General features: G+C 42.3%; 2 protein-coding genes across 2 annotated transcripts; one reads left to right on the top strand and one right to left on the bottom strand.

Annotated features, from left to right (window-relative positions):
• Positions 1-2,747: 2,747 nt before the first annotated feature.
• Positions 2,748-7,503, bottom strand: BRIX1 (biogenesis of ribosomes BRX1). The gene is made up of 10 exons (XM_061348025.1): positions 7,336-7,503; positions 6,471-6,582; positions 6,043-6,086; positions 5,391-5,461; positions 4,966-5,015; positions 4,794-4,867; positions 4,631-4,681; positions 4,233-4,334; positions 3,590-3,718; positions 2,748-3,310 (listed from the first exon to the last, which is right to left on the bottom strand). Exons 1-10 carry the CDS (start codon positions 7,468-7,470, stop codon positions 3,041-3,043), a joined length of 1,038 nt encoding a protein of 345 aa, XP_061204009.1. The 5' UTR covers positions 7,471-7,503; the 3' UTR covers positions 2,748-3,040.
• Positions 7,504-7,618: 115 nt separating this feature from the next.
• RAD1 (RAD1 checkpoint DNA exonuclease) lies at positions 7,619-14,039 on the top strand. Its single transcript, XM_061348030.1, has 5 exons — positions 7,619-7,848; positions 10,132-10,240; positions 12,448-12,706; positions 13,045-13,143; positions 13,580-14,039. The coding sequence occupies exons 1-5, from the start codon at positions 7,654-7,656 to the stop codon at positions 13,758-13,760; spliced, it is 843 nt and encodes a 280-aa protein (XP_061204014.1). The 5' UTR covers positions 7,619-7,653; the 3' UTR covers positions 13,761-14,039.
• The last annotated feature ends 3,971 nt before the right edge of the window (positions 14,040-18,010 follow it).

Genomic DNA, 18,010 nt, shown 5'->3' on the forward strand with positions numbered 1-18,010 from the left:
AGCACACCTCGCTCAGCCACTCTGCCATGTAAGAAAAGCAGCCTTTCGTCTTGCATGTAGCAAACTCCAACAGAAACTTAGAGACATCCAGAACAAGTGGTGGGTCAACCTAGCAGAAAAGACTCAACTATGTGCAGATTTGGGTGACCACAGAGGATTCTATGAGGCTCTGAAGGCAGTGTATGGGCCCACATTCCAGGTTCAAAGCCCCTTACTTGGTGCAGATGGCCAAACGCTTCTTACAGATAAAATCTCCATCCTGAATCGTTGGTCTGAACATTTTCAAACCCTCTTTAGTGCTAATCGTGTAGTCCAAGGTGAAGGAATCCAGCACATTCCGCAACATCCGGTGAAAAACGAATTGGATTTAGCCCCTACCATGGGAGAGACTCTTAAGGCCATACAGCAGGTGAAAACTGGCAAGGCAGCTGGGGTTGACGGAGTCCCACCTGAAATATGGAAGCATGGAGGCCAAGCACTCCACGCTAAATTTCATGAGCTAGTTGTGTGCTGTTGGGAACAAGGCAAAATACCATCAGACTTTCGTGACGCAATCATCGTCACTCTGTATAAGAAAAAAGGTGCCAAGTCAGACTGCTCAAACTACCGTGGTATAACTGCTCTCCATTGCTGGTAAAATTCTTGCAAGAATACTATTGAACAGACTAGTACCTGCTATCGCAGAAGAACTTCTACCTGAAAGTCAGTGTGGTTTCAGGGCTAATAGAAGTACCACAGACATGGTATTTGTTCTCAGACAATTGCAAGAAAAGTGTAGAGAACAGAATAAGGGGTTATACGTAACTTTCGTTGACCTCACCAAAGCTTTTGACACTGTGAGCAGGAAAGGCTTGTGGCTGATCTTAGAACGATTAGGTTGTCCCCCCAAGTTCCTCAAAATGATTATTCTGTTACATGAGGATCAGCAAGGCCAAGTCAGGTATGGTGATGCACTCTCTGAGCCTTTCCCAATAACCAATGGTGTGAAACAAGGTTGCGTTCTCGCACCGACCTTATTCACAATCTTCTTCAGCATGATGCTCCAAAGGGCTACAGCAGACCTCGACGAACAAGATGGCATTTATATTCGATATCGTACCGATGGTAGCCTATTCAATCTAAGGCGACTGAAGGCCCACACTAAGACCCTAAACCATCTTGTCCGTGAACTGCTCTTTGCTGATGATGCCGCCCTTGTTGCCCACACAGAAGCAGCTCTGCAGCGTTTAACATCTTGCTTTGCGGAGGCGGCTGAGGTTTTTGGGCTGGAAGTCAGCTTGAAGAAGACAGTAGTCCTCTACCAACCTGCACCCCAAGAAGATTATCGCCATCCCCATATTACCATCAGCGAGTCAGAGCTTAAGACAGTTCAGCAGTTCAGCTATCTGGGAAGCATCATTTCCTCGGATGCCACAATCAACAAAGAGATAGACAACAGAATAGCAAAGGCATATAGAGCCTTTGGAAAACTCCATAAAAGAGTCTGGTGTAATAAACACCTGAAGAAAAGTACAAAGATCAGTGTCTACAGAGCCATTGTATTGTCTACTCTTTTATATGGGTCTGAATCATGGGTCATCTACCGTCATCACCTGCGACTCCTGGAACGCTTTCATCAGCGCTGCCTCCATACAATTCTAAACATCCATTGGACTGACTATGTGTCTAATGTCACTGTCCTCGAACAGGCAGGGGTCACCAGCATCGAGGCCACATTGCTGAAACTGCAGCTGCGCTGGGCAGGGCACGTCTCTAGAATGAAGGATCACCGCCTCCCCAAGATCGTGTTTTACGGTGAACTTGCCACTGGTAGCCGCAAGAGAGGTGCCCCAAAGAAGAGATACAAGGACTCCCTGAAACAATACCTTAGCCTTGGCCATACTGACTACCATCAGTGGTCCACCTTGGCCTCCAATCGGGAGACTTGGAGGCACACCATACATAATGCCGCTGACTTCTTTGAGAGCTCAAGAAGAACTAGTCTCGAGGAGAAAAGACAACGCAGGAAGAATCGTGTCCCACCTGTTCCACCCAAGGAGACCTTCTGCTGTGCTTTTTGTAGCCGGATTTGCCTATCCCACATTGGCCTTCTTAGTCATCAGTGTGCTTGTAGTAAGCGTGGGTAAAGCCCTTCCCAAATCTTCGTTCACGAAGTCAAGCCATGATGATGGTTGTAATCACTTTCAAACAATAGTGGAAGCTTACTTGCTGATTTTATATGGAAAAAATCTGTATGGACTTACACAACCCAAACAGCATACAACTGAACCAAGAGGACAGCATTTTTGTAAAAAACTTTGTTGCATGTCTAGAAGTATGGAATTCCATGCTTTTAAAGCACAGTTGTCTTAACAGAATCATGAGCAATTCTGTTTCAGGCTACTGAAGGTGTATAGTTTTGATACCAAATCATGGGTAGCATGTACCTCTTGCAATGAATTTGGTATCAAGGGCTAGAATCCCATTAGCCTGCTTCTCCCCCTTAGCTACATTTCAAGTCCTCAGAATCCGATTAGGTACAGGAGCTACCACAGGCAAAAGCAGCAGATTTTTTACTATAAGTAATGCCAAGGTCACAAACATCTGCACTCCCTAGGAATTATGAGTATCAAAAATATTACCATCACTCCCCAAGACAAAATTCCAATAGTTCAAATTTCTAAGTTTTCTACTGCTGTCAGACTAGGAAAGCTGGCCCTTGAATTCATTCATGATGAGCACCAGTGACTACCCAGTTATTTTTATTCTTTGTAGGTGTTGTTGCAGTGAGCTGTTTCCCATAGGTCTTCAAGTATAAGAGGCCAATTCCCAAACACAGAAATATTTGGAGTGTCTCATTTTCTTTCTCTGTTCCCTGGCTTGTTTTTCAAAACCCATAAACCCCTCAAAGAAATGAAGACAATACACGAGTGCAAACTTACCCTAATAAAATGATACTGTTTACTTAAAACTGAAATTGTTAGTTTTGCCTGTAAAAACAAGTAAACAACAGGTATTTACAAAATTATGTCAATATAACTGGTTTCAACATTTGTAACATTTAAACTGATGACTCAGTTCTGAAAAGCTTTTTCTGCTTCTTTCTCTGAATTTTGCGTAGCTTCTTTTTATCTTTAACAATTGGCTTTGACTCTGGTTTCACAAGCTGTATTTCCACTGGCTTTTCTTCAGCTGGAGTTTCAAAGACCACTTCAGTGGGATCTTCTTTAATGAGCACCTTACTTTCTTGTTTCTTAATCTTTTGTACTTCCTTCACGTGCTGTTTCTCTCTAAACTTAGCCGCCACTGACAATCTTACCAGCCGTCGATGCTATGAAAATAAGAATTTGAATTTCATCAGGTTTCAAATAAGTAAAAAGGAAGAAATCAGGTTTCAAAGAAACAGGTGGTAATTTCTCTGCTTAATTGTCAAAATCCTCAACGTAATGCCGTTTTTCATCGACTCTGTTCTCAAATTAGGATTAGTTAAGGCACTTCTGTTCTACAACAGATTCCAGGGAGAGGTATACATGATTCTCCTGCACAGACTACAGATTGGCTTTCAAGTTAATTTCCAAATGAAAGGGAAGACAAAAATAAAGCTGCTTACCATATTTGGGGACTGGTAATGGGGATTTTCATACAGAGTTGGTCCTCCAAAGCTACCTTGGAAGATTTTTATGAGATTCAGGACAAAACGAGGCCCAATTTCTACTAGAGATGCATCTTCTTCTATTATCTGCAATAAGAATACTTTCTTCATTTATAGATCTAATAAAAGTATATGACCCTGTAAGCACCTTGCATATGGTGATACACAACTGAATTTAAATCCAAGATACAATGCCACTGAAGCTGATAAGTTAGACACAATTCTATATACAAAGCAGTTCTTCAGCTTCAAGCAAGCCTTTAGAGAGTAGTCGGTGTTTGTGAAGCCTCTCTTTAAAAACTAAGCTCCAACACACTTTGGGTCAAAGCAGCAAGTGAGGTTAAAAGGCAAGCAAAGCTTAGGCTTCAGGTAGTATCACAGAATCACAGCTAACAGAAAGGAAGCTGAAGTAAACAGAACTTAAACCAGTTCTCTCCAGAACTACAGAAGAATTCATTTTAGGACACTAAGATTACCTGCTGCAAGCACTATCTGCTGGCATATCCTGACAATAAGGATTCTTCTCATTTTATTGTAATTAGTGGATTTGATATGAAACTATTCCATTGAGCTCCTCCTGAGGAGCTAAGAGACCACTTACCTGGTAATTCCGAAACCAGATCCTCTCATCTGTGACAGTGAAGGTGAAAACATGATCCACAAAAGGCTGACTTTTGGGATGATACTGTGGAGTACTAAAGATCTGTAATGAAAGGCAGTATTTCTTATTATCTGTATTTAAAGACACCCAACATAAATGGATCATGTTTAATTAATTTCAGTTTTCCAAGATCCCGATCCCAGGTTACATTTCAAACTCTAAAGTCATGAAAGTGTCCCCATGATTTTAAGCACATGACCCTAACACTTTGCAGATTTTCTGCAAGTTTGTTAAGTGTAAAACTGCTACTTAAAAAAACCCCTTGATATTTTAAAATACTTTGCCAAAAAACATTTCCAATGAGGAAGAAACACTGGACAGCAGAACTACAGACCAACCTGAATAAACAATTCTTTTAGCAGGGCATAGTGTGGCTCTTTGTCAAATATCTAGGAAGAAAAAAAATAATTTTACATACAAAGCTAAATGCAACAGCCATGCAAAAAAACCCGAACATGAAATACTCACTGAAACACTCAGTGAAATAAAACCTATACTTACTGGATCAAAAGACAAAAGGGGCCGTGAACCCCTGAGGCAGTTTCCTGTCATCTTCAATTCAGCCAAAGTGTGAACTACAGTGATTTTTTTAAAAAAAGATCATTTTACTACTTACATAAAACTGTACAAAAAGAAAGTAAAAGTCCAAATGCAATAACGTCAGCCAACTTACCATTCTGCACTAAGAATTTAGCTGATGGTCCCTGTGGTGTATTTGAAAGCCTGCAGGGGGCATGTGGTGGGGAAGACAGAAAAGAAAAACGTTAAGAGCAGCCAGAAGGTACACTGGATTTCTACAGTGCACTCCAACCAGTCATTGCTGCACTGAAGTAGTTTCAGTTGCTTTTGCAGCATTACTGAGTTCCTTTAACATACTTACAAACACTTGCTTTGTGAACATCTTTGTAAAGTGCTTCGATAAAGTCTAAAAAAGGTGGTCACGCACTGTAAACTTGCACGACCCACAGAAGTGCAAGATTAGTACAGATTCAGCTAACACTACTTCACACATCTTCACTATTGCAGTAAAAAACTTCAGATACAAGGGAGCATCCCCAGCTATACATAGAAATGTAAGAAAACATAACATTTCCTTACCACATATAGAGATCCTGTTTCTTTTTGGCTTCAAAAAAGATGCATTTATTGCAGTTTTTCATTTCACACACCTATAAGAGATACACCAAATTAGCTGTTTACAAACTTCTGAAGATGTTTTAAAAAACATTCCACATTAATCTCTAATATCTTCCCCCCTCCAAAATGTAACTTTAAAAGCAAAGGTCTCTCATCTTAATACTGATCCCCATTTTTAAATGGAAACACTTGTCTTGTTGAAAAATCTCACATATTTATTACCAGGAGTAATAACTTCATTAAAGCTATAAGCAACCTGGTAAGATCTCCAGGATATACACATTAGAGCACGAGCTGTGAAATTAGGTTCTAGGTTCAGAACTGCGGACATCCTACATTGTTCGGCCTGGCTGGATTTTTGTTCCCTGCTTTCCCCAAGTATAAACTGTAATATATCTTTCACATATACCAAAAAGCACATTCTGCTTTACTTCCTCATGACAAATGTATATGTTTAATTGAGGTTTCATTAATCAAAAGTCACTTCCTGTTTTAACATGAGCACTTTTTGAGTATCTGTAATTTTAATTTATGAAATTGGTTGCCCTTTTTTTCTTGCGCATTGGATTTCCAGAGGAAAAAAAAAAAAAGCATTGGTTAAATCCTGGATTACCTCGTTAATTACAAATAACTGGTCTTTACGGTCCATTTTAGTATCTGGAAGACAAGAACAACATTTAGAAGGCAGGAAAAGCAATTTAACACAAGCAATTCTTTCAGCAGTTCTTTCTTCCTTTTGCAAAAAAATTACTGCTATAAATGAAAGATTAACTATCAAGTTGTTTCAGACATGTTATACCATAAATAAACATCGCATCAAAAGTACTTATGCACTTACAGGATTGAGGTCACAGGAGTCATTTTTCAGGAAATATTAAGATACAACAACAGCTGCTGTGTTTGTTGGCGCAAAAGGGGTTTGTTGTTTCAAGTATAAGTTCGTCAAACCAGTTATGTACCACAGTTTTAAAAAGAACAGGTTGTCAAAGAGTTCTTGGTTTAAAACTAATCTGAAAATGTAAGTTAGGAAGGATGCCTCACCTGCTTTAGAATGAGGCATCAATGTCCTTAGGTCTTGCATTAGGTGCCTTGTTCTGAAATTAATACCACGAGAAGAAAAAATAAGCACTCGTTCCTTGTTCTTCCATTTACCCTAGGGAAAAGAAAAAAAAAAAGATACAAAAGTTAAGCAGGAAGTTTACAGCCTTAAAACTACTACAACAGAGCAACACTAAAGGTTTGAACTTTAATTACAGAAAAACACAGCAAAAACATTTGCTATTAACATTATCTGCTCAATCCGGACAGAATCACTCTTGCAGCAGAACAGAACACAGGAGCCTACGTTTTTACATTAAGATGTGTCACCTATCCTGCTACAGTATGGTCACATAGGAAGCTTTTGATTCATACAAAACACCTAAGTACTCCACATGCACTGCTTGTTCACAAAAGTCAGCCCCCTTCCCTGCCACGGGAGCCGAGCTGCTGCCTCAGAGCGCAATTCAGGTCTTCTACATATGAGCACGTGACGAAATCTCAGACTTCAGTGTGCTACTTTTTGGGTTTATTTTAAACAAACTGCAAAGAAATTACTAACACCCCCTTAGGGCGGTTCCTAAATGCGAAAAAAAAAAAAAATCCTATCTACTTTTTGGATATAACAGGATTATCCAACTGTTCAAAATACATCTTATTTAAAGTTCACTTTCGAGTGAATCATAGCATCGCAGAATGGCTCGTGTTGGAAGGGACCCTAAAGATCATCTAGTCCCAACCCCCTGGCACAGCCAGGGACAAACCATCCACCAGAACAACGTTCTTCTCCTACTACCATAAAGAAGCCATACATCAGACCCTCCAACCCGGCCGAGCAGTGGGTCCCCAGCACCGCCCCCCCGGGCACCTGTGACACCGGCGGCGGGATGCTGTATTCCTCCGGTGCCGCCGAGTCTCTCGGCTCGGTCGCGCTCGGCGCCGCCTTAGCCCGCTTCGCCGGCCGCTCCGCAAGGCCCCCACGCTTCCTCTTGGCCACCGCCATTTCGGGCGCACCACGCAGTGCCGCGCTTGACTTCCGCCCGGCTTCACTTCCGTCCGCGCTTCACTTCCGCCCGGCTTCACTTCCGTCCGCGCTTCACTTCCGCCCGGCTTCACTTCCGCCCGGCTTCACTTCCGCCCGCGCTTCAGCAGTCTTTCCGCTTCCGATGCGGTGGGCGAGGTCGGTATGCCGCTGACGGCGCAGCCGGCCGGCAGCGCGGAGCCGTACGTGTTGTCCGCCAGCCTGGACAATGCCCGGCACCTCTCCAGCCTCCTCAGGGCCGTTCACTTCCAGGACCACGCCACCTGCTTCGCCACGGTCAATGGGCTGAGGGTGACGGTGGAGGACGCCAAGTGCATCCAGGCCAACGCCTTCATCCAGGTGGGATGCTGCGGACGTTGCGGAGCAGAGCGGCTGCGAACGCCGCCGGAGACAGTAGGGAACCACCATCCTTGTCTCATAGTAGAGGACGAGCGGGGAAGCTCCGCTGACAGGGCGGCACGGCAGTGGGAGCCGTGAGGGAAACGCTGTGGTCATTCCTGAGGTGTCCGGGCTGTGAAAGGGAAGTGAGTTCTGTCCACTTTGAAAGAGAGCACAGATTCAGACACCCATCTACAGCACGTCGGCTGGGCTGAGCTGAGGGCTTCCAACCGCAGGACTCCATCACAGAATCTGTTCTGTCTACTCTCTGGTTCTGCCTGTGCTTAGTCTAGGAAAGGTGCTCGGGAAGTTACCATAGATGGAGGATCTCACCTATCCTTGTCCATACAGGAAACTTTAAATAGCAGCCTAAGTGACTTAACTGGTATTTAATAGGGCATCTAATATAAGATCAAAAGCAGCTTTGCTTGCTCTTCTGCTGCCTCTTCTGTAGCAATGACTGTTGGCTTTACTTTTAATTTTCTTTTTTTAAGGTGCACTTTTATTTGTAATTCTTCTAACAATGGTTTATTTTCCAAGTGATTGCATTTGTTTTTATTTAAAGCATATCTGACTTGTAAATGCTTCAAGAACAGGCGTTAGCGCTGGGTCCTGTTTTTGAAAGCATGTGTGATACTGGGGATGTAAGTGGAAAGGATGAGGAATATTTTTGTTGTAGTAACTCAAACCTAACTTTGCCATTCTGTCCTTCAGCATCGGTGCCTTTGCTGTCTCTGAAACTGCAGTCTGAGCTGTGTGTGGAAAGGGAGAAGCCTGAGTCTCCCTGTTCCTGCATCTCCCCTTGCTTTCTCCTGCTCTTTGCTGTGCAGTCCTTCTTTACACTAGTGCTGTATTTGTTTGGTTAGCTTTCTGCTATGTGGGTGGCTCAAGCTGGTTCATGAACCGGCCAGCATGTCCTACTGGAAGCTAAGTAGTGGGCACGTGGGCAGGAGAAGAGGAACAGTGACTGGAGGTTCCTTTGGGAGTGTTGACGTGTTAAGTATAAAATAGAATAGTTTCTGTTGGAAGGGACCCACAACAATTATCTGACTGCTGATCACTTCTGGCCTGACCAAATACTGGTTTTGTCACTAGCACGGATCACTTTTGGGCTGACCAAACATTAAAGCCTGTTGTTAAGGGCATTGTCCAAATGCCTCTTAAACACTGACAGGCTTGGGGCATTGTCCATTTCTCCAGGAAACCTGTTGCAGTGTTTGACATCCCTCTTGGTAAAAAAAAAATGCTTCCTGATGTCCAGTCTGAATGTCTCCCTGTGCAGCTTTGAACCATTCCCATCTGTCCTGTCACTGGGTACCAGGGAGCAGAGCTCAGCACCTGCCTCTTCCCCTCTTCAGGAAGCTGTAGGAGATCAAGGAGGTCCCCCCTCGGCCTCCTTCTCTCCAAACTAGACAAGCCCAGAGCCCTCAGCCACTCCTCACAGGACATTTCCTTCCAGCCCCGTCACCACCTCTGTTGCCTCCTCTGGACACATTCAGGACCTTCACATCCTTTTTAATGGTGGGTCCTAGCACTGCCCACAGTGCTCCAGGTGAGGCTGCACCAACTCTGAATACAGTGGGAGAATCACCCCTGCTGACCAGCTGGTGATGCTGTGGCTGATGCACCCTAGGATGGGGTTTGCTGTCTCTTTTGGCTGCCGGTAAAAATATGTAAAAGCTTGTTGCAAAGTAGCTCACATCACCCTGCTTTGCTTCCGAGATACTGTGTTCTTTCACTTACCACAAAGCAGCTAGCATCCAGTAGCAAATGGGGTAGCTTAGAGGAGTTTACCCCTATCAGGCTAGTCCAAGGCACATTCCACACGTTTCAATGCTGTGAACTCGCTATTGTGTTCCGTTCTTCCTTTATTATTTGAATGTTTGTTCATGCTCGGAGTGAAGAAAAGTCAAACAAGTGTTACATATGATATATTTGCCTGAATGTTTCAGTTCCAGAAGTAGGCAGCTTTAGGCTTTAACATTTGTAGTTTGTTTTTGAACTGTGAAAGGGAAGTGTTTAGGTTTTCATGCTTATGCCAAGCTACTTTTTTTCAGCTGTGTCCTGATTTTATTTTACTAGTTTTGAGGTTGAAGACCTACTTTTCTTTAAATGATGGTTGTGTTACTTTGTAGGAATTGTTTTGTATTGCACTGATCTCTGAAAGTGAAAGCACTGAATTTAAGGAAATAAGTGTAAATGGTAAAATAATTACAGAAACTTCCCTCCTTTCATCTCTTACAGGCAGAGATTTTTCAGGAATTTGCTGTCCAAGAGCAAACGGTGACATTCCGGATCAATTTGTCTGTTCTTCTTGACTGCCTGACTATTTTTGATACCAGTTCTTTGCCAGGTATGGCTCATATTTACCTTGACAGTGTAAGCGTGTGCATCACATGTAATCATGTAGTGAAACCTGTACATAGGCATAGAGAGATTTCCAGCCTTTGCAAAAAAGTCTGACCTCAGCTTCAGTCCTTCTGAGTATGGCAGCTATTGCTGCTAAGCAGGATCCTTAAGCTAAAACAAGCGTGCACTGTGATGTGTCTCTGTGATGCTGTTGGGGTAGCTGAGAAACAGGGGATTCTTCCTGTGAAGATAATGTTTCCTGGATCTGTGTAAGGCACAAAAGAACTGCTTGTTTTGGGAGAGAACCCTTTTGAGGCATGAAGTCCAGTGCACTGCCACAGTTTGTATCCTAGCTCTGTTTGGGACTGAAGGTCCAAATAGTTTCTCTCGATAAGGAAACCTGTCAAGTAATTTGTTTAGATATCTCTGGCAAGTTGGGTGATGTTTAGGCTGGAGTTATTATTCTGAGGCCAATACTGTGCCCTAGGACTGACCCATGCTGCAACTGCCTTTCCTGTTGATCTGTTTTCAGTCTGGGGCCCAGATCATCCGCATAACATAAATGCAAATGTGTCCATGTGCCCTTCACTTAAAGGAAGAGTGTGGGCACAGCTGGCAGAATAGCTCCTCTGCAGCCCATCCAGGGTAGTTAGTATGCATGCAGAGAGCACCAGTTTTCCTTTAGTAAAGGACTGTGCTTCACACTGTCACATGCTTCTAAGTGGTCAGCAGGGCAGGCTACGCATACCCTCAGCCTCAGGCTAAAACTACTGCTTGGGCAAGGGGTGAGCCTCTTACCAGAGCTGTCACTGTCAGATGAAAAAGCAGGAAAGCTGTCAGTACATCTTAAGGCCACAGGGGATCCGCATTAGCCTCACGGGGGACTCAGGCTGACTAAATGCTGTGAGCTGCAGCAGAAATCAGCACACTGGAAGACAGTATACACATAGCTTGGAGTTTGTCTTGGTAACAAAAAAAATTGTATCTGCTTGATAACAAATGTGATCTCCAGTATTTCTGGAACAGACCTGGAACATCCAGCTATCTCAGAAATACTAACAAGCATATTAACAAGGAATTAGGATGTGTTCTGGGCTTGAAGTCTGCATGGGTTCCAGGCAGCACTATCGGTTCACTGTGCTATTGCTCCCAGTGGAATAGCTGTTATGTTGCACCTTCTGTTCCTTCCCCCCTTCAGGCCGCACCTGCGTCTATTTTGTGAATATTATCTCCAGCTTGCAGATAAGGTACTGAGGAATTATACTCACCTACAGTCTCACAAATCTGCAGCTGGATTGGGTAGTGTTTCAGGTGCTGTACACACACTTCAGATTTTCTTTATCAAGTGTGTGAATCACGAAAATGAGGAAGACTCCATTATTGATCCTGTTTGTAGTCTTTTCAGTGACAGAGGTGCATGGGAAGCTGCCTTCACGATTATGTGTACAAATGTTGAATTACGTGAACTGATCTGTTTAAAGAGAACAAAAAAACCTAAATCCAGATCTTGGTGAATTTTATTTCCTGTAAATGACTTCTTCCTGGTGGTTTTAAAAAATTATTTTCACAAACAAAATAACTACATACAAGCATGACTGTAAGGAAGCACTGTGTACTCGCATGTAGTAGAGTGATACCATGACAGGTTTTTTGGGTAGTTCTAACATTGCAGCTGTGTGTTGAACTTTGCATTCCTCTGCTGTTTCTGTTGTGACTCTGACCTAAAGGCCTAAGTCAACTATACTAAACAGCACCCTGATTTTGGGAAAGCAAATGTTCAGATTATGATTACCCAGCAAAATGTAATGCGGGCTAAATTGTCTTAACTTCAGTTTGAGTTGTGCAAGTAACAAGAGTAGTAAATAAAGATGGTATGAGCCAGAGAAAGCCTCAGGACCATGGAGGATTTTCTAGTGCCACTTATGTATTTGTAGCATATCCAGCTTCATTGTCACAGCTAGTGTGACCTGTTTGGCACATGACACAAGCAGGATTTGAACTGGCATCTACAGAAAGATGAATTCGTTTTGCACTTCATATGGTCCTTAGGAGGTTGCATTAAGCATGCTACGTTGGTCTATTGGAAGCTGGACCAAACATGCTGAATCAAATTGATCTGTGCCCTGCATAGCAGTAAAATGTGAACTTTCTAAAGTGATCAGATGTGCTAGCTAGCTCTCTGAAGAATGTAAATTTCATTATCTTTTTCAGGAACATCAACAGCCCTTAAGATGTGTTACCGTGGTTATGGTTACCCCTTGATGCTGTTCTTGGAAGAAGGAGGTGTAGTGACAGTGTGCAAAATAAACACTCAAGAACCTGAGGACTTGTTAGACTTCAATTTCTGCAGTACAAAAGTTGTTAATAAAATTATCCTGCAGTCAGAAGGGTTACGAAAAGCATTTGCTGAACTGGATATGACCAGTGAAGTTATGCAGATTACCATGTCTCCAGATAAACCCTACTTCAGGTACTGGAAACTGTGCTTTCAACTCAAATATTCATACTTGGCCTCTGTTGGTAAAGACTGAAAGTTTTCAGGGTGGAGAGGGAGGGAGCTTTTTAGAATACTGCTTTATTTTAAGAAGAATTGTCATGAGTAATATATAATCAAACTAACATAGTAATGAACACATTGACAACCTGGTAAATGTGACACCGTTGCGAACAGTGTTTTTAATTAAATAAACCAAAACAACCGGTAGTGTTCTGTGAAACAGCCATTGAGGTAGTCGAGAGGACTGATTCTAATGAGTTTTTTAGAGAACTGAGGTCAGGTATTTTGAGATGGTGCCTTTTGTCTTCCAGGTTATCCACTTTTGGAAATGCTGGCAGTGCACATCTGGACTACTCTAAGGACTCTGATTTGATAGAAGTATTCCACTGTAACGAGACCCAGACAAACAGGTTAGGAAGTCTGTGATCAGTGCCCTCTGTGGAATATCATATGTTCTAAACTTTTCTTGTTTATTGTACTTTTCTAAATGCACATGTCCCAGTTTTAAACTTTTCTTGCTGGAAAGTTTGCAAAAACCCTTTTTTGTGTTACTGTATTTAATTCACTAGTCCAGGCAAGGAGGGAAATACTTCCCATCTGATAAAAGCCTGTGCTTGTGAACAAAAGCTAAGGAATAGCACTGTCTGTCCAATGTCATTACCAGAAAAAGATCAAATTAGCATGTTGCTAATCGTTTTTTTTTATGATTCTGGTTAATTTCTATTATTCTAGTTTTCCTATGGCTTTAACTGGGAGTTAATTTCAGTAATTAACTGGGAGTAATGTTTCAGCTCCTTCCTGAATAGCTTATTTTCTTCATATGACTTGGTTTTTTTTTTGCTGCAGGTACAAGATTTCTTTGCTTAAACCATCTACAAAGGCACTGGCTTTATCGTGTAAGGTGTCCATTAGAACAGATACTCAAGGATTTCTTTCACTGCAGTATATGATTAGGAATGAAGATGGACAGATCTGTTTTGTAGAATACTATTGTTGCCCTGATGAGAGTATTACTGAAGAGATGTAGGTGTGTGGTTTTGGTGTCTGTATTATATTTATGGATATATAAAACAGTGTATTTTTCTATAAAGCTGAGTGAAAGCTGTAAAGATTAATAGACTTGATATTGTAAGTTTTTTAGCTCTTCTTTTTTATTACCTCACAAACATTTCTTAGCCTTGACTCAAAAAACTGAGTTTGAAAAAGCAAATAGGAGAGCTGGTTGTCTCTAGCCACTGATTCTCGCACAGATGTTGAAGTGGTGTTTATGTAATAAATTGCTGCTTTTTACAGTGTTCTGCAAGAATTTTTATTTGTGTTTTGGTTTTTCTTTCTTGTTTTTGGCTTGTTCTAAGTAATTTCATAGGGGAAAATCTGAATGCTTTCTGTATCTTAGCCAGTTAACTTTCAGTGACTTAAAACCAAATCCATCTTGAAAGAGGATGACGTTTTCAAACTGATTTCTTAACAGCAGCAGGAGGTTTCTTTCAGGCAAATGCTGACATGTTTTGCTGGTAAAGACACTAGACTCCTCATCTTAATTAATTCTTAATATAACTCAATTCTGTGTAATTTCATCTGATACCAATTTACCCTTTTGCCTGCAGTACTGATGTTGAGCTTGTAAACTAAGTTAGAAGCCAGGATTTACTTACTCATAGCTGTTCTGGCAGTACTGTTGTTTTGTGTCTAGTAATTCATTACACATCCACAAGAATGCTGCTGCTGAAATGTTTCTGTATGTACATGTCCCAGTTCCTGCACTGCTGCTCTCTAGTAATTCTGTTAAGAATCATAAGGAGAGAGAAAAGTTTCATATTTGAAATTATTTGTGAAATTAGTTTACTTTCTCAGTAGACTTTTTCAGCAACAGGAGGGACTCCTAAACTGCAGTAAAGGAATGTCTGCCTGTGTTCCATGGAGTGGTGTATTTGTGTCGCTGCTATAAATGGACCTATTCTCATACTCACTGAAAAGGGAATACAGTTTCTGGAGGGTTTTCTGCAGTGGCCAGCTTTGCAAAGCGGTGAGGTAGGCTGTACTGGGTCAAAAGCTGTGCTTCTCCTTTCACACCTCTCTGTTAGAGTCATAGAATCATAGAATAGTTAGGTTGGAAAGGACCTTAAGATCGTCTAGTTCCAACCCCCTTGCCAAGGGCAGGACACCTCACACTAAACCATGCCACCCAAGGCTCTGTCCAACCTGGCCTTGAACACTGCCAGGGATGGAGCATTCACAACTTCCCTGGGAAACCCATTCCAGTTCCTCACCACTCTTACAGTAAAGAACTTCTTCCTTATATCCAATCTAAACTTCCCCTGTTTAAGTTTTAACCCTTTACACCTTGTCCTGTCACTACAGTCCCTACCAAACAGTCCATCCCCAGCATCCCTATAGGCCCCCTTCAGATATTGGAAGGCTGCTCTGAGGTCTCCATGCAGCTTCTCTCTTCCAGGCTGAACAGCCCCAACTTTCTCAGCCTGTCTTCATATGGGAGGTGCTCCAGTCCCCTGATCATCCTCATGGACTCCTCTGGACTTGTTCCAACAGTTCCGTGTCCTTTTTATGTTGAGGACACCAGAACTGCACACAATACTACCAGGTGAGGTCTCACAAGAGCAGAGTAGAGGGGCAGGATCACCTCCTTCAACCTGCTGCTGGTCACGCTCCTTTTGATGCAGCCCAGGATACAGTTGGCTTTCTGGGCTGCGAGCACACACTGAAGCTGGCTCACATTCATGTTGTTGTTGCAAACAACCTGCTCAAAGCAGGATGTCTGCTGAACTAGATGGGTGTCAAACCATATGCAGAGACTGCAGATCACACTGCGGGAGACTGAAGTCCTCCTGCCTTGCTACCATGTGAAGGCATCTAAGAGCTCCATGATCTGTGGGTGGTTTCTACAGCCGTAGACTGTAGTCAAATTTTGGTTTTGCCAGAAGATGAGGTCCTACTTTGCACATGTGAAAACAGTATGTTCATATGTTACCAAGTTGATTGCTCCACAGTCCAATAGAATCCAAGTTCTTTGGGTTTATTTAAGTTCAGATGCTTTTGTTGACCATTTTTTGTCTCTTGCTTGTGTCAGCAAGAGTATACTTTGAGAGTACACAGTGTCAGCAGTTCACTTTTATTGTCTTCCATGCAGATCATCCATTTATTGCAATAAATTTTACATTTGAAAAACAATCACTAATCTTTGGACTACAGGACTAATAAGGATACATAGTAATATTCTAAATTATTCTTAATTACTGTCTTTTATGTTTTGAATTTTGGCTTATTGTGTTGGTTTCTTCAGTAAAGAAAACGTGTTATAGTCTCAATTGGGAGTTATATTATCCCAGACTACTGAGTGGTAAGAATGATTTACATAATCGCTGAGTGACAGGATAAAAATAAACCAGAACACATCACTTTCTTAGTATGGTTTATTTTAGAGTATCAGAGTTCCTTGTATTGTGTTCAAGGACATTACTGTGGCTTAACATTTGTATTTTTATGTAATTGCCTACAGATGTACTCTATTACATCTTAAAATAGTACTTTAAAAATCTGTCCTGTGATCTACTAACAGTGGTCATGGAAATAATATCCTAAGTAGTTAGAACACCACAAAAATACCAGAAATTAACTGGTGTGTGACTTGTCATAATCCAGATTTTGCCCACCTCTTTTCTTATAAAATGGTACATGTACTTGTCTAAACTAAGAGCAGTTCCTGGAGGTGAGAACTGCAACCAGCATTTTCCACCCAGGTTCAGTCAGCTGTAGGAGGTGCTGCCTGGCTGCTCTGACATCTGGGGCTCTGGTCAACCCAGATCCAGAGGCTTCAAAGTTGACTTTTCCTCCCACTATTTTGATTTGTGCTTTTCAGAGTAAAAACTGACCCCCAGTCTTCAGAAGGCTTCTCTTTTGTTCTGCCTGAAAATGACTGCCCACAGACCTTGGGTCCTGTCAGTCTGCCAAGATACTGGAAGACAAAATAATGCCTTTGGCTCCTGGTCCTAACCGTCTTTATGCAAGAAAAGATTAGTGGTGCTAATGCTAGTGTTAACCTCTTTCCTCCCAATATGTTGAGAAGTTCTTGTGTCTCTTTGGCTTCCACATGCTGAGGCCCAGCCACACAGCCATTTGGATCTGTGAAGACTGTTGAGTACAGAATTGTCCAACAGGAACTGAGTTCTAAACCTCTTTTTCGAAGTTATAATGGGAAGGAATCAGGAAAAAATTGCATACGGATTTATAAGGAAATACATTTTAAGGATAAGGAAATAAGGAAATACACTAGATAGGTCTTCACTAAGGTTAGCAAAGCAGTTGGAAAAATTTAAATAAGCCACATGCTATTTCCTTTAAGTGTTTTGAGCATCATTTTGTAGCAGCTTGTAAACCCCTAAGAATTCAGGAGATGGGTCTTACCAAAACAAGTATGTATGAATAGTAGCAGTAACACTGAACAGCACTTTTGCTGATAAAACATTAATCTTGAACTGAACAAATATGAGACTATTTTTTAAATGGAGGTATTCCAGAATAGAGGCTTGACGCCTTCCTGTTGAGACAGAAACTCACATGAATCTGCCTTTGGGGGGGAGAGGGAAGAATAGTTGCTTATGTATAAATGGACAGTGAATATCCACGAGGAATGTCACTCCCTTCAGTGGCACAGCACATGGCAGTGTGGTGAGTTGGCGTCAGCGCTTAAGAAATGCCCCAAGCCCAATCATTTATTTTGCAGATCAAAACCCCAGTGAGACACTGGTCAAAATATAGAGGTTAATCTTGCATTGTTGGTGGTGGGGTCTTGCAGATGAACCTGGAGGGTGTATTGGGCTTTCTAGTCTGCTCTAAAGCTGAGGGGAGGGATGAGGAAATAACTCCATGGAGAATTTAGCAGCCTCTTACCCTTTCAGCTCAGGTGAGACTGGGGGGGTTGACCAGCAGAAAGCTGGAGGCCTCAATGCATTTCCTGTATTTACCTAATTAAATAATAAAGCTGTCTCCATATATGCATGGATTTTACCCCCTAAATGTCAATGGAGTGCAGCAATGGATTTGCAGCACTATGGGAGGTGTGAAGCCACTCCACCCCATCAGGCATTAACTGCAGGGAGCTTGCTGCAGGAACACGCAGTTCCTCTGTCTGCTTGGGAACCAGAGGGCTGTCCAAGGAGACAGACCTCTTAACATATCACACACAGCTCAGTGCAACCCAGGAATAGGAGAAAGCCTTCTGGTGCAAAGCTGCTCCCACAGAACCCAGCAGTGCAGGCT

Source organism: Neopsephotus bourkii, unplaced genomic scaffold (genome assembly GCF_033783945.1).
Source record: "Neopsephotus bourkii isolate Nb327-2 ecotype Australia unplaced genomic scaffold, CSIRO-AGI_Nbou_v1 NB_334, whole genome shotgun sequence".
NCBI lineage: Eukaryota > Metazoa > Chordata > Aves > Psittaciformes > Psittacidae > Neopsephotus > Neopsephotus bourkii.